The sequence below is a fragment of the Sminthopsis crassicaudata genome, chromosome 1 (genome assembly GCF_048593235.1).
Source record: "Sminthopsis crassicaudata isolate SCR6 chromosome 1, ASM4859323v1, whole genome shotgun sequence".
NCBI classification, from domain to species: Eukaryota; Metazoa; Chordata; class Mammalia; order Dasyuromorphia; family Dasyuridae; genus Sminthopsis; species Sminthopsis crassicaudata.
In genome coordinates this window covers 349,366,322-349,394,066 of record NC_133617.1, presented here as the reverse complement: position 1 = coordinate 349,394,066, position 27,745 = coordinate 349,366,322, and the positions used below count along the sequence as shown (strand labels likewise).

At 34.3% G+C, this 27,745-nt stretch overlaps 1 protein-coding gene across 3 annotated transcripts in view; it reads right to left on the bottom strand.

Annotated features, from left to right (window-relative positions):
• Window positions 1-1,292: 1,292 nt before the first annotated feature.
• The window catches only part of SLC12A7 (solute carrier family 12 member 7), a 267,293-nt gene continuing 240,840 nt past the window's right edge, over window positions 1,293-27,745 (bottom strand). For all 3 annotated transcript variants that reach the window (XM_074279170.1, XM_074279171.1, XM_074279172.1), the window contains exons 19-24: window positions 27,350-27,519; window positions 26,765-26,896; window positions 25,832-25,939; window positions 16,682-16,848; window positions 8,517-8,650; window positions 1,293-4,393 (exon numbers count right to left, since the gene is read on the bottom strand). In XM_074279170.1, coding sequence (XP_074135271.1) covers window positions 4,302-4,393; window positions 8,517-8,650; window positions 16,682-16,848; window positions 25,832-25,939; window positions 26,765-26,896; window positions 27,350-27,519 — 803 coding nt within the window. In that variant the 3' untranslated portion in view covers window positions 1,293-4,301. The remainder of the gene's footprint in view (window positions 4,394-8,516; window positions 8,651-16,681; window positions 16,849-25,831; window positions 25,940-26,764; window positions 26,897-27,349; window positions 27,520-27,745) is intronic.

Below are 27,745 nucleotides of genomic sequence, written 5' to 3'. Positions count from 1 at the left end.
TGTTATTTTATAGAGCAGAAACAGAGGCTAAACTACTTTCCCAGATTCATAGAGCTAGCAAATATTTGAGGTAGAATTCAAATTCAGGGCTTCCTGATCTTGATCCACTATCCAATTGGCCTATCTTGCTGTCTCCTCCAGATGTTCTTTTCTAGTTCTGCATTTTTTCAAAGAAAGCATCATATCAAGAGTATAGATTAAGAAATTAAAGAAATTGATACTGGAGAAATAAATGGAATTTCAACATCAAAAATCGAATCAGCTAGTGCAGGTATGTCATGTAAAGGATTAAATACTGAGTCTGGAATCATGAAGACTTATCCTGTTGAGTCTGGTTTCAGACACTTATAGCAATGAGATCCTGGGCAAATCTCTTAACCCTGTTTATGTTTCTTCATCTATCAAATTAATTAAAGATCAATTAATTGAAGGTATCTTTACAAAAAAAAAAAAAAAAAAAAATCCCAAATGAGGTCACAAAGAGTCAGATAGGACTTAACAAGAAAAAGTAGATGGTAAAAAAATTCACAATTTTTAAAAGCTTAAAAAGCAGGTTGTTTTATAATTTTCTCCTTAAAAGACAAGTTATAAAGCAATAAATGATGCATGTATTAAGTTTGTGTGTGATTTAAACAACCACTTCTATCCTCAAATCAGAAACGTAATTTTTTAAAGAAACCTCACAGACATTTCCCCCCCCAACTTTGGTTTCTGCTTCTGTTTGTTTGGTTTTTTTGGGGGGGGGCAGTTGTTGTTGATATTATTACTATTGGTGGTGGGGTTCAGTATTCAACTTTCATCATTTTTTCATAAATTTTATATTGATATATTTGAATTTTGCAAAGTTCAATGTCATAGAAATCACTGTCAACTTTGTATAATCACACAATTTTTGAGAAAGCTCTTGTTCACTGACATCCCTCCCTCAATCCCACCAAAAATGTACTTCTATTAGTAATTTTTGCAAACTACTGGAATTGCCTAAGGATTTTCTCAGGAGCACAGGGAAAGGGTTTAGAGATCATAATGGTAATGAAGAATAAAGGGAAGGGAGGAGACAAAGTTGTAAAACTAATTACAAGACCAGATGTTTCCTCTTTTCTTTTATATTTTAAGAGATTCTCCAGATAGATTACCTATTAAAATTTTGTAATTTTGATTTAATTTTTTGGGAGATTCTTAACTGCCTTCTTTTTTCTCTTGCGAAAATTTAGCCAATCCTTAGAGGAGAGATGAAGACTATTGAAATCAACCCATAAACTATAGAAAGAAGTCACTCAGAGACACTGGGCATCTTTTAAAACAGATTTCATCCCATTTTATTTTTTTCTAAACAGAATCATACAAAGACAAGGAAACGTCAAAAGCAAACATTTAAATCATCTCTAAATGGCTGCACTTAACTGGTTACAAAAATGTTTACAATGTAGAAAATATACACTTGTTTAAATGAACAAAATACTGCAGAACAACCAAGGACGAACTGTGGACACATCAACATCTGGTGGATATATGCATGGATTTGTACAAAGAACATCGGTGTCAAGAAACTATCTTCAACCATCCCAAGATGACCTGGATTTTAGCACCACATATGAAGTGTGCCCCATTACATAAGCTACTTTAAAGTAAAACTGGGCAAAGCAAGAAGCCATTTACCCTATAATATCTTCTCTTTGATCACCTCTGTGTGTCCTTATGACTACCCTTCTCAGCAGGCAGATATACTTTAACAATGGTCACACACATGCACATGCGCGCGCACACGCACACACAGACACACACACACACACACACACAAATGCACACATACACCCCTTTAAGAGCAGGAGTATGGCATAATCGTGATTATTGCTAGATATCATTTCTGAACATACAAAGGTAAGAGAAAGATCAACTGTTTGCTAAAACATCATTTTGGCACACATTACACGTTCGATGGTTTTTCCACCCAGCTGAGGGTAAGATTTTGGAGATTTATTTGGCTTCCTATTCAGCTGGATTCCCAGGGCATCTGTAATTCCTTCATGCTCAAAGATGTGCACTTGTGCAGAGGGATGAGAAAGTAGGGTTGGAAGAAGCCCCACTCAGTGAAGGATCCAGGGCTGATTTCCTGTGCTCATTAGTGACTTGGAACTTGTGGACCATATGCTTCCAATGTGCTGAAGAGGAAGACCTTTGTATCCCCCCTCTCCTGGAAGTAAACAAGAGACTTGGCCATCTCAATCCATTCCTCTCTTCTGATCATGGAGACAGTGCCCTTTTGGGATTCTCTCTTTATGTGGCCAATCTATTCATTAAAATGTCACTTGGGATGTATAAATAAATAAATAAGCCACAAATACCAAAAATCCATGCCGCCCCCCCCCCATCAGCAACAACAATAAAACAACACCCTACAGATTAGATAATGGAAAAACCAGGAGATAAAGTGCAATAATCAAGCATTCATGTGAAAAAACAAAAACAAAATCAGCCTGTCCAGACCACTGAAGAGATATATTAGAATTGTTCTTTTTGGGACACTGCTAACAAGAGACATTAGGGAGATATCCTCAAAGAACAATAATGGATAGACGATTTTAAAAGCAAAAAACAAAAAACCCACCCAAAAACATCCATGATGACCAAAAAACCCAGTGCCAGCATGCTGGCTCAAATACAAGACTGATGATTTCTTAAAAGTTGCCATTCATTTTTTTCAAAATACAAGTTGTCTCTCTCTCCATCCCAGACTCTCCCAAAATGATTTTCTTCAACAGAGTACACATTTATACTAGCGGCAAAATAATGTGTGCATATCTGATGCTGAAAATGTTGGTATGTCCAAAGGTTTAAATAACCTTTGTCATTTAAGAGTTCCACTTGGGAGTATCAAAAAAGCATTTCGTTTATTTTTTACATATTGCACTTTTGATTTCAGGATACTTCTTACTATGAAGTTGCTTTACTTTTTGAGTATTTAAGACATTAGCAAAATTTCCAAGATGTGGATTAGAGCTAACCAGTGTCAATGCTTAGTCAAAGACCAAAGATTATTTACAAATCAGAAAAGTGAATGTGAAAAATGCAGTAGTTGGGGAGAGGATATAAAGGTGTCAACAGTAATCTCAGTCGTTAAAAAAAAAAAAATAGAAAAAGAAAGGGATATCACAGAATATAAGAATTAGTTTGGGTTGTCTTTTAAAATATAAAACCTGGATTATCATACAATTTATAAAGACATAATGAAATATCTTTATTTTTAAAAGTCTCAGTAACAGTGGCTGCTCTTTCAAAACAACTGGAGTTAAATGGTCTGCCTTCTATGGACCAAAAGCAGATGTCTGACCATGCGGTTGTTGTTATGGAAAGGGAGCTAGTACCACCCTCATTCCCTACAGAAAACTAGCCCTCTCCAGAGCCAGCAATGGAAACATCTCTTTATGTTCATTATAACACTAAAATGGCTGATCAAATGGTTATATTTGAGGGAAAAGGATAGGGGGTGGGGAGAATGATTTGACTTTTCAGAAAAGTAGCCAGTTTACTTCTTTATAAAATGTACTACTTAGATCACCCAGAAAATAAACTTCAAGAATAAAAGTGGACTTCCTATAAATCCATATTCTAGACCTAGTAAAGCTAAAACATAATGGTTAGAAAGACTGTTAATAGGCACACACAAGAAAAGTCAATCAAGAATTGTAAAATATCAGTTTTAGCCAATTTTAGTTTGTCACTGAATGAACTCAGGTTTTGCTGGTACCAGTTAAAAAAGAAAACAAAATTTAGACTTTTTAAAAAAGTTATCATGTTTTATCCCCAATACATAGTACAATAAAGTAGTGAGAACATGATTATTAATATTCCAGATATTACAAATAAATGGGGGGGTGGAGAGAGAAGAGAGAGCGTGAAGAAATGAGGGGGTGCTTTTGAATTTCTTTCTATTATCTATCTATCTCTCTCTCTCACACACACACACATACACACACACCACACTCACACTTCAGCTTCTTATCCCCAGCCCCTCCCCCCAGTCTTTTATTTAACAGTGCAGACAAAGTTTCTTCAGTATTAATAAGAATTTTGCCCTAGGTTTAAAAAAAAAAAAAATCAATCACTTCTTGTTGTTTAAAAAAAAAAAAAAAGCATTATCATGGATCAGCAGATCAAGCTGGCAAATCATTTCAAGTACACAGGAACATCTCAACTGTTCAATTTCCAGAATTTAAAACCTGCTTGTCCAGTGTTTCTATCCACTTAGATATTCAGTGCCACCATGTTCTAAACAAAGCTCTGGATGGTTACCAGAAGCATTAGGAGTAGATGGTGATCACCTCCCGACCTCCACCTCTCACCAAAAGCACTCGGTTTAGTCCTTCTGTCAAGACTTCTAGGAATTCCATATCTGTGAGGTGAGAATTAAGGTACATGAGTTGTCCAGGATGTTGAAAGAAAGATGAAGGGAATGAGAAAACCAACAAACCTTTCAATCAAGTAATTTGAAACTCTTGTTATCTTTTTTGAGATATGGTCTCTTATTCAACTGTAGTTCTATCTATGAAACAGGATGAAACAGGCAAAAAGGCGTTGAATCTAATTTTCAGGAGATAAATCTGCCCACATTTCCACAGAAACAAAAGGTACTAATTAAAATCCCTTACTATATTTAAATCAAGTAATTTTTGGAAAGCAAATCAGAAAAAGGGTAAGATCAGAACTCGAGTCATTTGACTCTTTAAATCTTTGTAAAAAGAAGCTTCTTCTCGGTCCCAGCCTAAGCTCATCTTTATTAATGAAAATGGGGAAGAGAAAGTGACTTCTGAGGAAGGGGGTAACAGGGCTTGTAAAAGTTAATTTTAATTTTTGGATATGATGCTAAACAGGGGCAGAAACTTAAACTGCGGCATCCATGCCCTAAATGAACAAGATTAGCTCATTTGGGTAACCTAAGTACATCATTAGCTAATTAGAAACAGGACTATGATTCACGACACAGTAAGCTACTAGGCAGACCATGATGCTCCACAGGGTAGCTGAAAAACCAAAGACAGACATGGCGAGCTTTAAAGCAGGCTACTGACCAAAGAGAAGCCATTTCTTTGTTAGGGACTGCTGCCATCTGAGGGAATCAGAGTGCTTGCTGGGAAAAAGCATTAGATAATTGCTTCCAATTTTGAGGTCTTTGTTTATTTCAAGGAAATATTTCAGTTTCTGGTTTCTATTAAGAACAACTTACATAAGTTATATCACATTTTGCCAATGAAAAGAGTGTGAGTTCTCTCAATGGGGGCTGTTCTCTTCATTCTCTCAACCTGCTCATGAAAGTAGCTACCAAGGAAACAATGCTAAAAATTAGACAAACTGTAAGACAAACTGTAAGCAAGAACTTCTTTCCAAGAAAAAGTGCTGGGGAGAGGGAAGGGAGAAGGGTGTGCAATGCACCACAATTACAAGCCCTCCCCCCCATAAATCCCTCAGCTATGAATCTTCCACACAAGTGGTCAGAGAGATCTTAATCTTAAAAAAATGATACCACGTCAGCACCTCAAAATTAGGAGCAATTACTTGTAAGGGATGAAGAAGTATGATTTCACAAACACTTTGGATACACAGGGAGATGAGCATCACAATTAGTAGCACTAAATATTCGTAAATTTGAGAAGAAACTCTTAAGACCTAAACAATCTAACAAGATTTCAAAAAACAAAAACAAATAAGCAAAACACTACAACAATATTACTGGACAAGACAAGTCCAAACCAGCAAGTCTAATTTGGTTACATAGTATATTATTCTGTATTTGCTTATTATGTTATTTTCAAGGAAATTAAAGGAAGCCAATGCATAAAAATGGCATTTTTATCTATTCTTAAAGTATCATCTCATTTGATCCTCATATAAATCTTGACAGGTACTAATATTATTCTCATTTTATAGAAAAGGAAACAGAAGTAAACTGGAATTAATTAACTTGACAAAAGTCAAAACATCTGAGAAGTACCTGAGGCCAGATTTGAACTTGGTCCACATCTAACATTCTATGCACTATACACCCTAGCTACTTTGAAGTAGAGAATAGAGGATGTGAATAAAATCAAACCTACATTAATCTCAAAGCCTCTATAGTCAATGGTTTGAAAACTCAATTCAATTCAACAAGCATTTACAAAATTCCAACTATGCTTTTAAAGCCAAAATAATTTCACTCTGAAGAATCCTAATATTCCTTTTACTAAGGCTACTCAAAATTATTTAACCAATTTGGGTCACATCAAAAGATGTTTCTCATTTTCAGCCTTCTTTTTGTTTCCTCCCATGTCCTTTATATCTATTTCCCAAGTACATGGTCATTTGTATGTTACCTTGTCTAGAAAGGAAGTTTCTTGAGCTCAGGAACCTTGTTTTTGCCTTTTTTTATCCCTAGTATCAGCACGTGGTATCTATATACATATGCATGGATGGACACTCCTACCCACCCCTTTTAAATCTTCCCACTGAGTCAGAATCAAAGGACTGAAGAGAGCTAGTATAGTCTTGTTCTTCCCTTTTCTATGAGATACCTCATTCTATCACATATCATTAACACTTGTGACATGATCTCATCTCCCATAATGACTGTAAGTTCCATGAAAGTAAGGATTGGGTTTCATCTTGTATCATTTATCTTCTCTAAACTCTTATACACAGTAAATAAGTATTCGATCAATGTGTCAAATTAATTATGGAGAAAAGAAACCATTGAAAAACAAGTATTTTGGAGTAACTGGGGGCCTTTATAATCCCAGATCCAAGATGACACTAGTTAAGTAGACAAAAAAAAGGAGTATGGTTAACTCCACTCTAAGGGACTCTTCCTATGATGTATGATCTGAGAAAAGCTATTGTAGGGAGATGTTAAATCAACAGAGTGGTCAGTTCAAAGGCAGGAAAGCAGTAGCATAAACCTTGGAGCCTGAATGTTCAGAATAATGGTTACATTGTACATGTATTTAGCTCTTTTATCTCAAGAACAGATGCCACTTTGTAAAAGCCTTCTTCAATATCTACAGTAATGTGGGAAATACTGTTTCTCTCTTGTGTATAATGGAGAAAAACAGAGGCTCAGAGGTTAAAGTACAATGATCAAAGTCCAACAACACATTAGTGATTTGGGAATACAATCTTGGTCTCCTTGTCCAACAAACTTGCCAAAATCACCTGGCCTCCTTCCATGCTCACTGACTAACACAAATCTAGTTTTCATATAGGGCAAGTAACCTCAGTATTTCCCAATCATCTATTGGTATTCCAATTATCATCACCATTTGGACATTTGATCTGATAAAGGCTAAAGTTTTCCATGTTCAAGTTCACCCCATCTATTATTCTTATTTATGCCCCCTGGGACTCCTTCATGCTTTTCAAATATTTGGAGTATAGTGTCACTTTCCATTAAGTGTTATTAGGCAAGCAAAGTACATTGAGTTAATTTAGTATTTTCTTGTAATTCAATCTCTGCATTCCTTCTGTCTCCCCCTCCCACTTCATTATATGTTGTTATACTTATCTTAAATTTCTAGCAGACTATTTTTCTGATGTTTTAGTAGTTCAACAGTTGCTGATAGGATTCATCCCTTCATTCTAAATTATGCTGTTTTGCCAGTCTGTATGGGAGCAAAACATGTAGAGAGCAAACATATAGTGGGCAGAGCTCTTGCCTCAAAATAAACATAGAGGCATATAGGAGGCTTAGTGGATTGAGTGCTGAATCTAGAGCCAGAAAGATCTAGCTTTTTTTTTTTCCCCCCAGAAAGATCTAGAGTTCAAATTTGGTGTCAGAACCTTACTAATTGTAAATCCCTGGACAAGGCACTTAAAACTCAATTTCCTCGTCTGTAAAATAGGAATAATAATAGTAATTCTCTTCCAGGATTGGATTATAGTGAAAGTTATATGAAATAGCATTGGCTAAAGATTTTTTGGAAACGTAAAGTTTTAGATAAATGTTAGCCATTTTATTATTATTGTTTTTCTACTGTCTGCTCTAACAACTTTAGTGCACACTATATTAAGTGGTGAAAAAGGCTAAGATTATGCAGACTCTTGTCCCCAAGACACTTTACCTATGAGAAAACTGACTCTCCTTGAAGACGAGGGACCGTTTCATTTATCCTTGATATCCACCTCCAGCATATTGCTGAAGAAAGGCATTTAATGAATAATGTTTGTTAATTGAACTTCCCAACCTGAGCATCCTCTTTTTGTTTAGACAGAAAATTCTTACAGAAAACCTGATTAGAACCATTGGACAGGCAGTGTGGAGCAGTAGCATGCTATTCTCGGGAATAAAGAAAACAGATTCAAAACCCATCCTTGACACATCTTAGCTATGTGATCCTCTGCAAAGTGTTTAAACCATAATTGCAAAACGGAGGTTCAATTCAAACGCCTCCAATGTCCTTGCAAACTCTAAATGTATGATCCCATGAACACAAAATTTAAAAAGGTGATTTGTACACCTCAGCATAAAATGCATCAAGAAAGGATACAGTTTTCATCTCCTTGTCGATTTTTGGGGGGACCAGGCATATTCAACAAGACCAGCTGGGCATCCTGGGATTTGCTGAGGACCACTCCATTAAGCTTCACTGCTGTATGCATCCTCCTGACATTGGACTGGTTTCTAGAGTATGAGAGGAAATTGAACATTTATCATTATCATATTTTAATCCTATTCAGCTAAAAACAAGACATTTCTCTTAATCCTATTTGTCCCATAATGTTGATAGCTTACAGAAGGTATGAATGAGGTAGAAATTCAATCAACTTCCTCAATATAGGGAATCAGCTAATGATAATGTTGAAACCCAAAGATGCATGTTAAATCAAATACTATATTTTAGTTGTTTTTATGATTAACAACAGACTTTATATAATACTTTGATATTTGAAAAATATTTTATATTTGAGGCTCACAATCACAGAATGACAGGTACTCCAAATACGATGGTAAATATTGAGGGCTGCTGGACTTACCACATTGCCACAGTTCCAATGAAAGGACAAGAGAATAACTATAAAATTATTTCTTAAAATTTTTATTCCATAGGCATGCTACAGAAATGGGAACAGGCTATCATTTAGTTAAACTTCCTTATTTCACAGATAACAAAAATTATGCCCTTAATGGCAAATCATGCTTATCTTGAAAATATACCTATGCAATATGATAAGAGATAAGATTTTATAGCTACTGGGATTCCTCCTAATTCAAAATCTATGATTCTCTGATTTTAGCCAAGATTTTTCAAAAATTTAGGTTTCTTAAACAGAAACAAGACTTGCTTCTTAATAATAACTAGTACTTATCATTTATATAGTGCCTTATGATTTGCAAAGCACTTTAAGGTCATCTCATGTTTATCTGTTCGATGCTATCATAATGCTTATCAATTATTATTTTAATTATTTAAATTAACCATTGCTTTGAGTTAAAAAGCAGAATCCATGGTCAAATATTTTCACACCAGAAATACTCATTGGACTGGTCTCTTCATGCTACTAAGTCCCCAATTAATCCTGGGTAGAAGTAACTCTTAATACATTGTATAGTGTAAGGGAAAGGGAATTGGTCTTAAAAAGAGAGGTCTTAAGTACAAACATATCCCTAATACTTGTCAGCAGATCACAATGATTTAGAACCTCAATTTCCTCATTTGAAAAATGATGACATCACTTAGTTTTCACAGAACCATCATGGGGGAAAGCACCATACAAAAATCAGTTATTACATAAATGGGATCCATTATACTTTCAAGTTCTTGATTCATCCAATGATAATTAACCTAAAACATCATAGCAAAATACCATCTATATAAGCCTTTTTCTAGATCCCAGGAGAACAGTATAAATTTTGTTTTGGGTTTCCCCCCCCAAAAAAAAAAAAACTGGTCTTCCTTAATTTGACTTTCAATAGCCTAGTGTACACTGTGACTTCCCACATAAATAAAAACATCTGAACAGAGGGAATGACAACTGTCATTATACCTAGAGATAAAATATCTGCCCAGTGCGAGTCATTGATGCTATTATCAAGTCAACTTAAGGATTCTTTTGGAAGATTAAATAATAGATAATTCAAGGCATGTATAAGTAAAATCACATTAGGATACTATAGTTACTAAATACACAGCTGCATGCACATTAACTAGAAAACTAAAATCTAACATTCAGAAAACAAGACATTGGTAGACATTGGTTTAGATTAAGACAATGCCTATATCCTGCAAGATTTGGGTAACAAAAGCCACACTGAAAATTTTTAAAAATAACAAAAATAAAAAAGCCAACCACAGAAGTTTGCGATGCAAGCTTAGCAATTAGCATTTACAGTACATGTCTCCATTCAACTAATTTTTCATTTACTCCAAAATCCAATACTAAAATCCAATGATCAGGAATAGGATTATGAATTTGTTTCCTTTATTTCTGACCTACCCAATTTAGTCAAAATGAATTGGAGGGGGAAAGAGATGGATACAGTCTATCTATATAGTTCAAGATATCCAATTTTAAGCATAAGAATTACATGTAAAAGACTGTGTGTGTGTATGTGTGTGTGTGTGTTTTGTGAGACAGAAAGAGTATGGGTATATAAACATAATATATACATGAAAACATGTATTTATGTACATATGTAATATCTACAAACATATACTGCTTACACAATTATATGTATATACAATTTATGTATATGCACAAATATACACATGAGTATATGTATGTCAATACATATATTTAGGTATATATGCCTGTACCTACATATACATGCACACACATTATTTTTATTTTTACCCAATTACATGGTCAAAACTACAAGTGAAAATAATTTTTAGCTTTCATTTATAAAATTTTGAACTTTGAATTTTTCTCTTCCTCCCCTCTTTTTGAATTTTTCTCTCTCTCTACCCTCTTCCAAAAATTAGGTAATTCAATATAGATTATACTTGTGCTATCATATAAAGTATATTTTCTATTAGTCACAATTAAGAAAGGAACTGATCAAAAGAAAAAGAATTACAAATAAAGAATAAAGTGAGTGAAAAAATGCTTTGATCTGTATTTAGAGTCTAGTAGTTTTTTATCTTAATGTGGATAGTCTTTTCCTTTGTGGAACATTCATACTTATCTTTCTGAGAAGAGTTCACATACATATATTCATGTACTAGGTTGTACATAATAATATTTCAATTATGAGCTTAAGAATCAAAGAATGTCAGAGATATGTCTAAGGTATGGTGCCTGATGCTTATAATCCAGTACTATTTGTACTGCAATATACATTGTAGAATATGTAATTTTCAAGCAAAGAACAAAGGAAAACTCCCTACACTGTATAAAGGAAACAAAATGATAACTGCATTAGATGAGGATTTGTGTTTAGTTTTCACTAATAAATCATGGTGACCATGATTCATAATATTTCTCCTATAATTAGAAAACATCAATTTCCAAAAATGGACATTAGAGACACTAAACAAGCAATAAATAAAATGTACAAGAAATTCTTTGGAACACCAGACCCCTTGGAAAATTGCAAGCTAAGCAAATAAAACTGCAGGTTTAGAATAGTCTTTTGTGTTGATACACTTTTTAAAAGGCATTATTTCTTAAATTGGTATGAGATATTGAAGGAACCCTCTACCTTTGAGTACTTTGAGGGGGAACAATGGACCTTCACAAGAAGTAAATAGTTGAGAGATAAATGGTTTTTTGAAATGGTTCTTTGGCATACTGAGATAAAATGAGATTTCCACCACCCTCCAAAAAAGCTTTGAAGATCATTTATTTAATAAAAGAAGTTCAAAGCACAAGTTATAAATAGATCAACTACATAAGAAATGGAAGATTACTACAGCAAATGGAGAAGAGTTGAGATCTGATAAGCAGAAAATCTGGATAAATATACTTTATAAGTAGATGATGAAATAACAAGATAAGTCTGAACCATTATTCTTACCAATATTATTAAGGCCATTAGCCTGTAGGTCTTTCTTATGCTCTCTTCTTTATTGGTTTATCATTCAAGTGCTTTCTCCCACTCTCTCTTCACTCACTCTATATGCATAAATAATCACACTGCCATTCTGTCTTCTCCAGCAGACATCCACCCTCTCCCATATCTTTATGTCAGGGTTCTTTCCCTGTTTACTACTGATTGGCTGTTTACAAAAAACAACTCCATTCCCAAAAACCCACACTTGATCTATTCATCATTGCTAGTTATATATTCCAAAGCTGTCATAACCCCATAGGGGGCCACATGACTGAATTCAGAAGTTATGAAAAACTTGGCAACAGTAAAAGGTACCAAATATTCTGCCAAGATTTAATTTATTATGTACAAATATATCTATCTTATTAATGAGAATTTCCTTTCATCTTTCAAAAATGGTAAAGTTTTATATATATTTATATATGTGCACAATAAAGAATTGTTTTAAAATAAATTTATTCATGATTTTTATCATCAGTAAATACTATTCTGTATACCTATATACTCAAGTTCACATAAAAATTTCTCAGGTAAAAAAAGGGGTCACAAGTCGAAAAAGCTTAAGAAGTCCTGCTACATTCTGCATTTTCTTCCTTTTGAGGGTACTCGCTTTACTTCTAACCTCTTAATTCAACTGAGACTGTTCTCAGATATACATATCCAAAACTGAACATTATTTCCCCCCCTAAATCTTCTCCTCTTTTTAATTTCCCTATTATTGTTGAGCATACTAACAATGTCCCAGACACCTAGGCTCATCACTTTTTATTTCCCCTCAGGCCAATCTGTTGCCAAGTCCATTCAATTTTACTTTTTAAAAAACTCTTGCATATTGCTCCTTCTTTTCTCTGACAGAGCCAAGACCTGATGTAGACCTTCATCATCTCACATGTGTACTACTGGGAACAATCTCCTGATGAGTTCATACTCACTTAACTCCAATTAAAATGATCCTCTGAAACTGAAGGTCTAACCATGTCATTTCCTTAATTCAATACATTCCAGTGGCTTCCTACTGCCACTAAGACTTAATATAAAATTCTCTGATATTCAAAGTCTTTCAAAATATAGCTACCTCCCATTTTTACAGACCTTACTCTTCCCTCCCTCCCCACATATCTGCAATTGAGTAACACCAGTTTCCTGGCTGTTGCCCAAATTCCATCTCCTTACTCTGGACATTTTCACTGGCTATCCCCCATGCCTGGAATTCTCTTTCCTTGCTTTCATCTTGTGGATTCCTTCAAGTTTCAGCTAAAATCCCACTTGATACAAGAAGACTTTGGCAATCCCACTAAATGCTACTGACTTCCCTTTGTTAATTATTTCCCATTTAGCCTATATAAATCTTCTCTGTACATAGTTGTGTATTGTCTTTTCCCTTAAAAGATTCTGATTCCTTGAGAATGGGGACTATTTTTTGTCTTCTCTTTCTATATCCAGGGCCTGGCCTGACATACAGTAGATGCTAAAAAATGCTTATTGAATAATAATAGTACCAGGAAAGATGGAATACCATAATCACAAGAAATAATTTGTTGCTGAAATAAATTAATGAGGAATCATGGATTGATTATGCTCATACACTCATTTTTAATGCCAATTTTCCCTTGGGTGAATATAATTATGGAAAATATTGTATAAAATATATTTCTAAAAATATACTTACACAGTGGATATTAAAGCACAAAGCAAAGAGGTAATAAGCTCACATTATACACAATTATTTATCTCTTAGTGAGTTGAAGTAAGATCTACAGGATAAATGACTTAAATTTGCCAGCTAAATTTGTTTTTCATGGCCAGAAGAAGATAAAAATAGGTGTTAGAAATAATTTTTTTTCAGTACTACTCAACTGGGTCCTATTTTGCTGATTTACAAGAATTATCGAGGCAAAAGCATACTCAAACTTGTATGCAATGCTGACTGAGCTAAGTACTCAGTCAAGTCCACAAAATTCCTCCTTAACTAATAGCTGAAGATTTCTAGTTGCCTGCAGCAATAACCTATCAGTCCCCAAAAATCTATTACTCCATACCATCAATCAAAAATAAGCAAAATGGGAAAAGATTTTGACAAATTACATAGTGAGAACAATTGTTTGGATGAGAGGTATTTGAAAGGAATAGATTTACAAATATAGGAAACTACCCATCTTAAAAAGTTTATAACTTACTCAATTTGTATTATTTTGAAGTAAAAGTGGTTTCAAATGAAAGTTGCTTGCCTGAAATCTAACTAATTTTAAAAAGTAACAAATAACAACCTTGATATTTAGGGATCTAAATTAGATAGTGAGCCACTGATATGCAGCTAATTAATAATTTCCCCTCCATAAGTAAAAGACTAAAAAACCACAAAGCTTTTTCAGATGTATCAAGGATTTTCTATACTAGTCTTGGCATATTTAGGAAGATTTTGCCATTTCTTGGACTAATTGTCCATCAAATGAACTAATTTGATTAATTCCATTCTCTCCAACTTTATTGTTGAAGACATTATGTAATGGACCAAAAGTTACCATCCACATCAACTTGGATGGACTTTCCAAAATGAAATGATTCAGACCAGTTTCAATGGTCTAGTGATGGAGACAGTCATCTGCATCTAGAGAGAGGACTGTGGAAACTGAGTGAAATTTTTTCTCCTTTTTGTGCAACTGTTTAACAAGAAACAGTGGTGGGGATGGGTTCAGGAAAGAATCAATTAAAAAAAATTTTATATATAAAATAATTACATATATATATTACATTTTTATATTTTATTTATATATTTTATAGTATATATTTTTATATTATTTATAATAATATTAATATAATATTTATATTATATATATCATATATTTTATTTTATTTATATGTTATATATATATATATATATATATATATATATATATATACATATATATATATATATATTAAAAATAATAAGGGGCAGCTAGGTGGTGCATTGGATAGAGCACCAGCCCTGAAGTCAGGAGGATCTCAGTTCAAATCTGGTCTCAGACACTTAAGACTTCCGAGCTGTGTGACCTTGGGCAAGTCACTTAACCCCAACTGCTTCAGGGGAAAAAAAATTAGGGTGATTGTTTTTCATTGAAAAATTTCCTCATGGAACTTACTTACCATTCCACCAAATATGGGAAGAATGGCAGAGTAAGGGCATTAAGTACTTTATCTGATGAGAAAAAAATCTGATGAGTTTTTACAGTGCCTTTTTATAAATCTAATTTCAGAAGAGCTGACATTTTATGTTCTCAATAACACATATGACTGACTAGATCATTAAATAACTTCAAATCACCAACTGTTTCTTCCCTTTCCCAAGGCATTCTTAGCACACCTGAAGTTGGGAAGTAAAGCACAGATTAAACAGGGAAAAACATCTTTCTACCCCTCATGCAGGAAAACCACCTGGGGGACCAAAGTTGACAAAAGTTTTGCAATTTTCCACAGGTTGTAGTGATCCCTATCCAGGTGACAAATTCATATGTGATTATTAAGAATTTAAGAATGAATAATTTTGGGGGTGGGAAAAAAGCAAAACTCCAAAAGCCCAAACTTGCAGGAGACATTATGCAGATCACATTCACATGCTTCAACACAGGAATCAGATATAAACTGTAGCTAATGGAAGGGGTTTTTTGATGGAGACATGCAATGTAAAACACTAGAAAACCAGGAAACAACCTAAAATAAATCAAATGTCACTTACAGATTTCCCCATTCTCTACATGGAAAGGAAACAAATATATAAAAGATTGTTATTTCAGGAACAAACACAGCACATTTTCAGAATTATTCCCTGGGGCTCAATTCTGTGGGGGCCTAGGGCAAATACACTTACCTTACTAAGGGGAAAAATAACTCTTACAGCTAGGGCAAAGTTCTGTGCTCCTTGCCACCCTTGTTTTGTACAGCAAAGTGCTTCCTTTTGCTATCATCACCCTGAATTTTTTTTCCTGGTGTCAATTATCATGTTCTCACAGAGAACCTTGCATTTAAACATCTAAAAGTACTAGGGTAAACAGGAAACAAATTCTGAGATACCCACTGGAGACCCATGGATGGATGACTCACAAGGAAATCATCCCCTTTTTCATAAACTTATTATAAAGTAATACAAACATAAAATAATGCACTGAACTTTTCATTGTTTTAGATATGAAGGGAGATGAGATTAAAATGGCAATTTAATAGTAATCTCACATAACCAAAAAGTTTCTACTTTTCTTTGCATGAGACTAAATGAAGAATAATGGTTTCAGAGGTAATGGATCAGCAAAAAATAATGAGAACTTATTAAGACTTATTTCTAGGAAATGGGTTTCTCTGATTCTCTGTTCCAGTTGTTATCTGAAGAGAAAAAAGCCAGATCCTTTCATATCTTTCCTCTAGAATTAAAAATGCAAGGAAAAGAAAATAAGTAGAAAAGAACGGTTTGATGCAGTGGCTGGCATATAGTGGGCTCTTAATGCTTACTGAATTAAACAAGGTGCCATTTGCTTAATCCAGTTCCTATAGCCAAAACTTTCTCCAGGCTAACTAGAATTCCCAGTAATAGTTGACTATCATTAGTCAAAAGATATCTCATCTTTCTATGTTATTTTTACTAAATTAAGTAGGGAATCTACCCAAAAGGTCAACATTTCTACTCACGGTTTCAAAGTGAAAATGTCCCTGAATCCAGCTACATTTGTGTCTTTGTTTTTATGTTTTTCAGAGGTGAGTTTTTCCTTAGTCCACGTCATCTGAATTTTCTCAGGTGTTGCAGCTGCTTTTGTCCTGGCCACTGCTGCAGTGTTTCTGTCATGTATCAACTGAGCCTGAGAAATGAGAAAAGGAGGGAAATTTTAAAAGTCTAGGATTTGTGGAATGTTTGCACAAAATCAAAGAAGCATCAACAGTTCTATAAAAACTGGAGAATGGTTGAAAATGGCTTGATCCTAAAGATGGATCAAGACCTGGATTAGATCTATAGGTAAGATTGTGAAGAGGCCCTAGTCTTCAGATTGTTTCCTACTTAATTTTCATTGCCCTACTTCCTTCCTTCTTTCCAAATAGATATAACTTGATTAACACTATAAACTTAATCACTTCAGGTTGGCTAACAGCCCAAGTGTAAATCCTTAAGAATACATGGACACAATACCTTTATCCAAAATTATGCCTTCCTAATGATACCAGCAAAATAATTTTTTTTGGAAGGGGATCAGGCTTTCCTAAGACCTCTTCATGCCATTATCTGTTGATAAATGCAGCCTTCCTATAGATACATGAAAAATAGCTAGGATAACAAGGGCTAAAGGGAGAATGAAAGGATTACAAAACACACACAGGAGAGCTAAGACAACACATAATATTATGTAGACCACCTAAATGACATTAAAAATTGTCTGATGCTATATCTAATGAAGCAAATTAGATATGAAAGCAGGAAGCTTTGTGTTTTTCATAGGCAGAGGAAGAGTTGAGTTTTGATAGTGATCCTTTCTTTTCTTCCCATCTCCATGCCCCTCCTACCACCTCACTAACAGGCTAATAAGAGGTTTATAAATATATGTACCTCAGTTTCCCTTTCTGAAAAACAGGCATGAAACAAAACATTTGCCTGACCCTGGAGGGATCATACAGGAATTAATTAATGCTTATAAAATGCTTTGAAGGTGAAAAGCTAAATAGTGTGATTATATTTAATTACTGAGTACTGTCTTAAATACATTAATATTCAGTATGGCTTGGGAAAAAAAAAGGTTTGAAACATGGAATATACTGAGAAGATGTGAAATTGGACTGTCCATAGCTTGCCTAAAGTCTGCCAACAACCAAAGTCTAAAGCTAGTAATGAGCGGGTGACAGTATGAACCTTTGGAGATATCACTAGACTAGCACTAATTTCTAAGTCTGTTTCATTAGCCAAAGAATCTGGATGTATTTCTTCCCCATTCCCTTCTCTATTAAACACCAAAACAATAGCCAACAACAAAAAGATACTCCAAATTTCAAATCACTCACTTTTTCAAGATTCCTATAGCCCAAAGGAGAAAAAAAAAAATGATTTGTTTCTGAGCACTTGTAAATCTAAGTTCTTGTCTTGAGTTCTCAAATTTACCAAAACCACATAAGATTAATAATGTCTTTCCAGTTAACTAAATTATTCATGTTTTCAGTAGTTGCCTTCATTTTTAAACTTCAACTAAAAATGCAGGTGTAATGGTAAACAAATTAGACCATTATTCAAATAGTAGTTCAATGAGTACTCATCCAGAGTGATTTTTATAAAGGTTTCCTATAAGAAACAAGATAAAATAAAATTGGTCAAGTTGAAAGCAAGTTGATTAAGCTAATCCAACAAAAATGTGAATTACTGACAAGTCTGTTATTTCCCTTAAGTTTTTCTTGTTGAATCTCTTAAGGAAACTTAGTAGGGGAAAAAAAAAAAAAAAAAAGGATAGCAGTTAGAACTGTGATTTGATTCCTGCAGAGTATTCCCAAGTAAGAAAATCATTCTTAATATCAGAACACTGCCCCTTTCTCAAAATTCCTAGATCTATAATTGAGATAGCAAGGCAAGGGGGAAGAGATGGAAGAAAAGAAATATGAAGAGAAAGGCCAATTTGTAACCCGTGGATCAAGCTTCTATCAAATGTATTGCAGCAGAGACAAACAGGCTGGTCTTACTTAAACCAAGCATATTCTTGTATGTTTCAGCATACAGGACAGTACATAATAATGTACTTATAATTATTAATAATAATGTACATTAAATATGTACATTATAACAATGTACATTATAATAATGTACATTAAATTATTACATTACCTTACTGACTGTTAAAAATTATATTTTCTTACTTTTGAGATGTGAAGACTAGTCTTCAAAGCTCATTGATTTTGTAGCACAACTGTTGGTTCACAATTATTTTAAAATGAAGGGAACACTCTTTACAATGCAAGGAAATTGGAATTCTTCTGAAGGTAGCCTTAGCTATGTAATTCAGTGAATTGCATTTACTCTACTATGGCTGTATGGGCCTAGTTTAATGCATTTTATGGTTCAGTTCTATATAAAGCATCTGTCCCCAAAGTCTTACTGTATGTAAAGACTTCTGGAACACCTTGCAATGTAACATTAACTTCATGTTAAACACCAAGTTTGTTTTATCTTATTAATGTAGTATTAAGTGCCAAATTCATTGCACCAAACTGTGCCAAAGCCTCATAGTATTATGGGGGAGTCCCAATATTCTTCCTTTCTATAAATATTGATACAATTTCTCTGATTTTAGATTACAACAGTAGCAAAAAGTCTGTGGCTATTTTAAAGTATATACCTTTAAATCAGAAGAGACCATACTTATCAAAAATAAAAAAAAAAAATTAAAAATCAATGTATTTCTAAAAATACATTACATTGAAATGCACTGGAAAACAAATTCCATGCAATTCAAATTCAATTCAAATCACAGCTCCTAAAAACACTATAGCAGAAATAATGAACATTTTCCATTCTGCATCAACTTGAATATCAAGATTTAGCAAATATATTAAAATAAGTAAAAGGAGGAAACACTTTCAGCAGTTATAATTAAAGCTTTTAATTTCATATGACTATTTCAAATGAAATCAAGCAATTATATCTGCACCAGGTAGGAAGAGAACAAAACAGTCATAATGCTATATAGATGGGTAATATTCCTGTCTGTACAGGAAAAAACACTTAAAGTGCCATAATTTATCACATAATTTAATTGGCTCATTTCATTCTTTCATCATGACAAAACAGACAAAACATCAACAGAAGCTGAAAGACAGATTTTTTTTTAATTAAACTACCTGGATGAACTTGGGAGTGAAGATGGAGGGTCAACTGGGTGAGTTCAGACTATAATATCATGCATTAAGATGCTTTTTGTTGTTCAATCTTTTCAGATATGTTGTGATTCAATAGGGGTTTTCTTAGCAAAGATACTGGAATGGTTTCCCTTTTCCTTCTCCAGCTCATTTTATAGATGAGGAACTAAAGCAAATAGGGTTAAGTTGATTTACTCAAGTTTACACAATAAGTGTCTGAGGCTGGATTTGAACTCGGGGGCTCCGTCCATTGAGGCAGCTACCCATTAAGCGGAAAAAAGAATGGACTGTATTTTTGTAGTGAACTAAATGACCAAGACATTGGCAGAAATCAAGATTTTTTTTTTTAAATCAAAGGTTCATAGCCATTGTCAAAATGATGTCAAGCTGCTCAGTCAAAAAAAGTTATCTCTCTTTTATACCAGTCTTATATTCAGTGATATAAAATGGCAATTCATGATACATCTTGACCTTAGGAGATTCAAACTTATAGGTGATTCCAGGATATATGATGTGCAATGGATAGGCAATGACCTGCAACCTATGAAGTCTTATGATGAGGGCAAACATTATCAAGGAGATATGTGACAGGCAAAAATGGGTCAGTCACAAAGCAGATGTAAAAGCATATACAACCTTCAAGAGAATGTGCAAATGGTCATATCACTGGAAGGAAATTCCACAGGATAGATCTTTGATGTTACATTATGGTCTACTGCATATTACTGTATAGGATGAGAAAACCTGGATCTCTTAATTCTTGTGGGGGGAAGTATCTACAAGAGTAAGATTATGGAACCAAAAAAGACAGTAAACCAAATCATTTAATTTCTGGTTTTTCAAAGCCATCCATTACCACTATTCTGGTACTAAAAAAAAAAAAAAAAAAAAAAGTTGGACATTTAGGATTTCTTAATTAAAATTCATTGTCCAACAGGTACATTTTAAACCAATACAGCCAATTAGCAGTCTTGATTTCTTCCTACCAAAGGTATAATAAAGCTGAAAGCAAAACTGAAGAATGCCTTTGTTTAAACAAGTATCTTGCATCAGCTGAAGAGAATTCTTTCTAGTCCCAAGAAGAACAGGAAGGCCTGTTTTGCTTAGCATAAACTCCCAAATTAAGACACCACTTTATTCAAACTAAAAGAACAAATTAAATTCCAAAGCTGAATGGAAATAATTATCTAGAGCAGAGTTCCTTTCCATTTGGAGAGATTCTTGATTCATCACTGACAAAGCACAGTATAACAAAGGAGCTCGGAAAAAACCTTAAGAGTTTTAATCTGAAAAGATTGAAATAAATGTCTAATGCGACCCCTAGGAATAAATTCTTAAAAGAATCAAGTAAGGAAACTAGGAAGAATGTAAAATAGAGCAAAGCATGGAGGAGAATTTCTAAAATCTGCATTTTAACCTTTATTTTTAATTACTGACTTTGTAGTAAGCTCTCTGCCTCAGTTTCCTTATCTGAGAAAAGAAAGTTTCCTGTACTTCACAAGGTTGTGAAAAGACAAAATAAGCAAACATGTGCAAAACACTAAAACTACAGAATAGTACAAAAGTAAGGCATATTATCCATATCTAGTAAGATCCTGGGGATTCTAAATAAATGGTTGTATTTGTAATATAAAAGCTTTAAAATATAAAATGTGTGGGGGAGTGGAATGAGAGATTGATTTGAAATATGAAAGATTCAGTTTCTTCCCTAGGCTATATTGGATGTCACTCAATTTCTATTTCCTTTCCAGAGATGGATTTATGAACTTATGAAGACTTTTCCCCCCCTTAATTACAAAAATACCAAGCCATAACCCAGACAGAAGTATCAAGATATAGGTAAAAAAAAAAAAAAAAAAAAAAAAAGTCTATAAACTATCAGTCTGTACAATTAGAAGAATTCACAAAAGACAGAATGTATCAAAATTAAATCATATATCCTCTTGTGGTTTGCAAGAAAATGGTTAAATCATTTAAGGCAAATAAAGACAACTAACTTTCAAGAAAAATTTCAGATTCTGAGATTTGTTGAATTAACTGAATAGAATGGATACTTTGAGCCTGATTTTCAAAAATAGAATAACATGTAGTCACCATAATCCAAGATGCACAGCTGTGGCACTTTAAGTGTTGGAACTGGGATGGAATGTGTAACCAGTACAACTTTAAACTACCTCATCCTCTTGACTGTCATTAGGCAGCAGGGCCTGTACATCCTGACCAATGGATTGTGGACTAGAGCGGCTCTTCCTTCTGATAGAGCAGCGAGATTCATTAGAGATGCTCTGAATCTGGGACATAGAGGTCACCAGGTACAAGCAGACAAAAGAAAAAAAATTTATTACTCTTAAGACAATCTGTTCAAGTTTAAAAGGTATCATATATTAGGAAAATTGTTTCTACTACAATTACTACTACCACCACCACTATTATTACTACTACTACAGCTACTGCTTCAAAATTCAATTATGTTTGATGTACATTAGAGTAGCTGGCTATACCCACATAAAATTCTTAAGACTCCTTCAAAATATGACTTGAAAACCATAAAAAATTTCAAGTAATTATATTTTTCTTCATTAAAAAAACTACTATTAACAAGCAAATGGAGCAAATTGGATATTAAATCACATATTCAAACTTGTCTACTGAGCCTTAAGACACAGGACACAATCAACCACAAGTTTGTTTTTACTGTAGGGAGTATTTAAGGAAGAGACGTGGACTCTGCTCTCCCTTTCCAAGAGCTTACAAATATAATTGTGCTTTTTATTAATTTTTGGAATGTAAATGCACTGTGTTCTTTGTGGCCCCCAAGACCCTTTTATGGCCAATTCTAAAAAGGCAATATTAAATCCCTGAGTCAGAGGGAAATAAAAAGTAACTATCGCTAGCATCAATTATCCAATTTTTCCAACCACATTAAGGCAAAGGATTATGGGATTTCTGGTGAATCACATCTCCTTTTAATTACAAGGCAGTGATCTAGGGATCTAGGGATCTAAGAGCTCTGAAAGTGTCAGAGCACAGACTCAAAATATGAGGTCCAGAAAGGTCCTGCCTATTATGTATTAGGTCATAGTGATTATGCACTCATAATTTTTGTAGAAGCATGGCTAGGATGTTACACTAGCTTCTGTGTGATCTACCTTCAGGCTATGCACCTAAGCAATAATAAAAGATAGATGTGAAAGCAGGGAGAAAAACAACATATTAAAGAGGAGGAATTAAAAAGACTATGGTCACATTTGGTGAAACCCTTTCCCTCACTGCATCAGGATGCAAGGGTACTTGTCACATATGCATACTTTCTTACTGGGGTAAGAATCCCCTGGCCTTCACAGAATGGAAAAGCATGGAAGAAAAGGTTCTTCAAGACACCTGCTATTTCTAGAGTTAGTGGTTACAGGGAATGAAGATCAGGAATAAAGGGAAAATTTACATTAGAAAGTACCTCAATATTTCAGCACTAGAAAAGGCACTATACACTGTTGCATCTTCCACCATTAATAGGGAATGCAGTTGAGAGCCACTACACCCAGCTACAATTCATTTTAAAATGAAAAATACTTGAAAGCAGGAAAGTGATATGCAACTAGTAATGAAATCACAGTAGTGAGTAGGAGGCTGCTTATTTAGGATGAACTCTAATCCTGTTCCCCAAAACTTCCAACTCCTGTTGAACCATTGGCAGAGAAGAATAAAAGCTACTGAGTTATTCACTGCTCAAATTACCATGTGGTTGGTTGGTTAAGTGTCCATATCAAAGTAGACAAGAATCAAGACAAAAGCTTTTCACAAGTTTTGCCTTTCCAAGTTTAACAATTATTAACCACTTACCTATATTATGTCCCTTTGGTTTTGCCCACTCTGTATATCTAAATAGCCATTCCTTTACAACCACATTTGGAAGAAGAGGTTATTCATTATAAACTATCAACAAGAACAGATCTGAACACCAAATATCTATAATAATAAATGATTACTTTTTTAAAAAATTTCCTCATTTATAGAGATAAGAGGCATCAATGAGAATTTTCAGAAGGGATCCTTGAGGTAATTATTGCCTGGTATATAAGCACAATATACTGCTTGATAACTACCCAAAATTCCAAAGGGGTGAAAAAAACAAAAACAAAACAAAACAAAAAAACAAAAAACAACCTCACAACTGTCACCAAAAGTCATGCTTGATTTTTATCAAGTAAATGGCAATAAGCACCTCCCAGAACAAGACAATTTACTCAGGATCCTTTTTCCCATCACAGAATCAAGTAAAGTATTAGAGGAAAACTAATGAAAGATGCATGTTATAAGAGAAAGGACTCCAGTTCTTATTCGAGTATCCCTAAACCTTTGGTTGGGCATGAAAAGAACTAGGTCGGAGTTGATATTCTGTACCCACCACCTATGTGACTTTGGCTAAAATGCATCTGTGCCCATGGCACTAGGAACAACTAGGAACAATGAATGGGTGTAAATGGCAAAGAGGGGATTTTACACTTGCGGTAAGGACAAATTTGCTAGCACTTTAAAGATAAGAGATGGGGAATGGATATGTGGTTTCAATGGTAATAACAACAACAATAATAATAACTCAGAAGTGAAGAAATTGCCTTTACACATGGAAGTGGGCACAATTTTTTAAGCATTCAAGAATTGAAGGAACTGCCAATTTAAGGCTAGAACAACCACTCCCTGGAGACAACGTAAAGAGGAATCAGGGTCAGCTATAAGTTGGACTAGATAGGTTTTTGATGTCTCTCTCAATGCTGAAATTCTGCATCCATTTCCTCATCTGTAGCTGGACCAAATTATTCCTTAAAGGTATTTTTGTTAAGGATAATAGATGACAATAAAATAACAGATTCAACTGTACAATTATCACACTATTTAACAGGCTAAGAGGTGATAATCCTATAAAAACATCTGTGCAAACATCAATATGAGCACAAAGGTAGTATGACTGAAAAAATAAAATTAGTAGGTGAATCACTGCACACTATCTTATAACATGTACACAAGCTCCTTTGTAGGAACTTCTGGGATGCCTCCATTTATATAATTACATTTTGTGGTACCAGGTAATGGGCAGAAACTCTGGGAGGAGGGTGACAAACAAAAGTTTGCTTTACATGGCAATTTATTGCAGCTGAATGAGAGTGAGTGCTTTAAATTTCAATTAAATCGAAATTTAATATCTCACTCTCTTCTACAAGGACAGGGCAATCAATTCTACTTCTCTCCTTTCCATTCCCTGATGTAATCCTCAGGGGAAGACTTTGACTCATTCAGTAATGTTTACATAGCTGAAGGAGAAAAGCAATGGCGTCTTTCTGAAGCTTCACATCCTTCACAAATGATATTTCAGACAGTCCATGGCCATTTGGATTTAAATTTGGGGGGTTTTCCCCCTTGTTTTGTTTCAAAATGAAAGCCTGAGGCATTGATATTTGTGGAGTAAGTTCCATACAATTTATGAATACCTTGCTAAAGTTGGCAGTGCCTGAAAACAATTTCTGTGAAAGATTCTGATTTGGATCTAAAAACTTATATTCAAAGCCATTAAAATCTGTAAAACTTTAGAATGTTGGATATTACATGCAAACATGCTGTTTTGTAGTGTGGTTATCTGGGGTTAGAGAAGTTAAAACATGTCCTACAACTCTTAAATTTAAATTGCAAAATTAAAAATGACAATTTGATTTAGTAACATGCTATGAGATTAAGAGTAATATTAGTTCAGAATGCTAAAAGATAAAATGTGTTAGTAATTATGTTGCAAGTTACTTTAAATTAGGCTTAGAATATACCTTTTAGAAAGTAATATTCCAACCCAATAATATTCCAGAAACATTTCTCTTAAGTGTGAAATTATTAGTGACAATGGAAAAAGGTAAATAACAAGTGACTTGCAAAATTACAGGCAAACATAAAAGCTTCAGAACTATTTACCTCTCTTTCTCTTTCATTCTTAGAAAGCTGCATTTGCTTCAACATCTGGGATCTCTGCTCCATCATTAATGTTTTCTCATAAGTAAAAGCTGAAATATCATTTTCAACCTGCAAGATTAAGAAATAAAAGAAGTACAATGTTTTATAAAGTGTTCATTTGTGACAACAACATTTTCCATGAAAAATATTCCTGCAGTACATTACCCCTATCAGCACTGGGTTGGTCTCTAAGAGTAGAGATGGGAAACCTTTTTTCTGCCAACACTCATTTGGATATTTTATATCATAATTCAAAAGCAATACAAAATTTCTGACTTATAGAACTCAAATAGAGGCTGTTGTACCTAGCTTTCAGCTCAAAATTGCCTAATCATTATGCAATTGATTTAATGGACCTTATACAGCCCAGGGGAAGTTTGTTCCCCACTCCTGATTCTTTTCTCCCCTCTCTTCTAGTAATACCTGAAACAAACTAGACCAATACATGATACTTAATCAAGTCCAAATCCAACTACTTCTACAAGAAGGTGGGAAGGAAGTGGGAAGGAAGAAGATAAGAAAGAAAGACACAGAGAGATATAGACAAAGAAAAAAAGAAAGTTTTCCCCTCCCAGTACTGCTTCTGACTTTCTGGACTTCATAGCTACTGTCACATCCTGGTATTTCTGAAACACTATCATTAAAAATGGTCACTTCTGTCAAGGTAAAGCATTTCTGCATCAAGAGGATATTCTCTTGACGTTGCCTCATAAATCCCACTTGGACTTAAAGATATGGAAATTTCTAGTATCTTTTGAGGGAGTGAGATGATTTCTATAGCCCTCTTACCTTTCAAACTGGCAAGCCTACCAATGTGGGAAAGTCAAGTATTTGATCACAAATACACCAAAGAAATAAAAGCCTTCAGAAAAATAAAGGCAAAGTCTAGCTTACCATTTCAACAACCTCGACCTCAGCACTGATTCGCAGATGATACAAAAACATCTGAAGATCTTTCTTCATTTGAATGCTGTTGTCATCCATTTGAGCTACAGTAAAGATACGCATTCTGCACTTTCTCCATACCTATCATAAGTTTAAAAAAAAATAATAACATAATTGTATTGAAACATGTGCACACAAGCTTAAAGATTCAGGGCGCAGCAGAATAATTTCTTTGCTCTCCAGGTTAAAACAATAAAGGGGAGAGGTTACAGTTTCATGGGTACCAGTTCTAAAACTCCTACAAAAGGCCTTTCTTGAACCCCCAATAGTACATACCTTCCAAACTTAGTAATGCTATTTATTTTATACATTTTTAAATATACTTATCTGTGTATGCCCCCTTCCAATAGAATAGGATCTCTTTGAGGGCAGGATCTGTTTCATTATCTTTTGTATCCCCAATTTTAACAGAATGTCTACTACATAACAGTATACAAGGCTGAAATGCTGGCTAAAGTGAAATGTATCTAGTAAATCTATCCAACACACAGTCAGGCCCAAAACCAAAAGAAACAATGGGATCAATTATGCAACCTTGTGCTGGCGAAGCAGAAAGGGCAGAAGCATTAGCATGCCACCATCATGAACAATCCACCACACGTCGATGTGCCCTTCCCTAAAGCGCTCCTGGTTTTGTGGGAATGTGTCGATATTTTTAGCCACCAACAAAGCTTGCTGTGCCGCAGTGGTGTCTCGGATGGTATCTGTGGGAATAAAAAGGTTCATTCAGCAGACGTGTCTATACTGGCTAACAGACTAAAAGGAACAAAGTCATGATGATCGACAACATTCTATGCCTACAAAATTTTCCTTTAAGCAAATGGATTGCACCTTCATCCTGAACATGAAGAAGGTCAAACCCAAAGAGACAAAAGCAATCCTTTGGCAGATTCACAAGGGAAAAAAAAAAGCCCAAAGACTTCCTAGAAG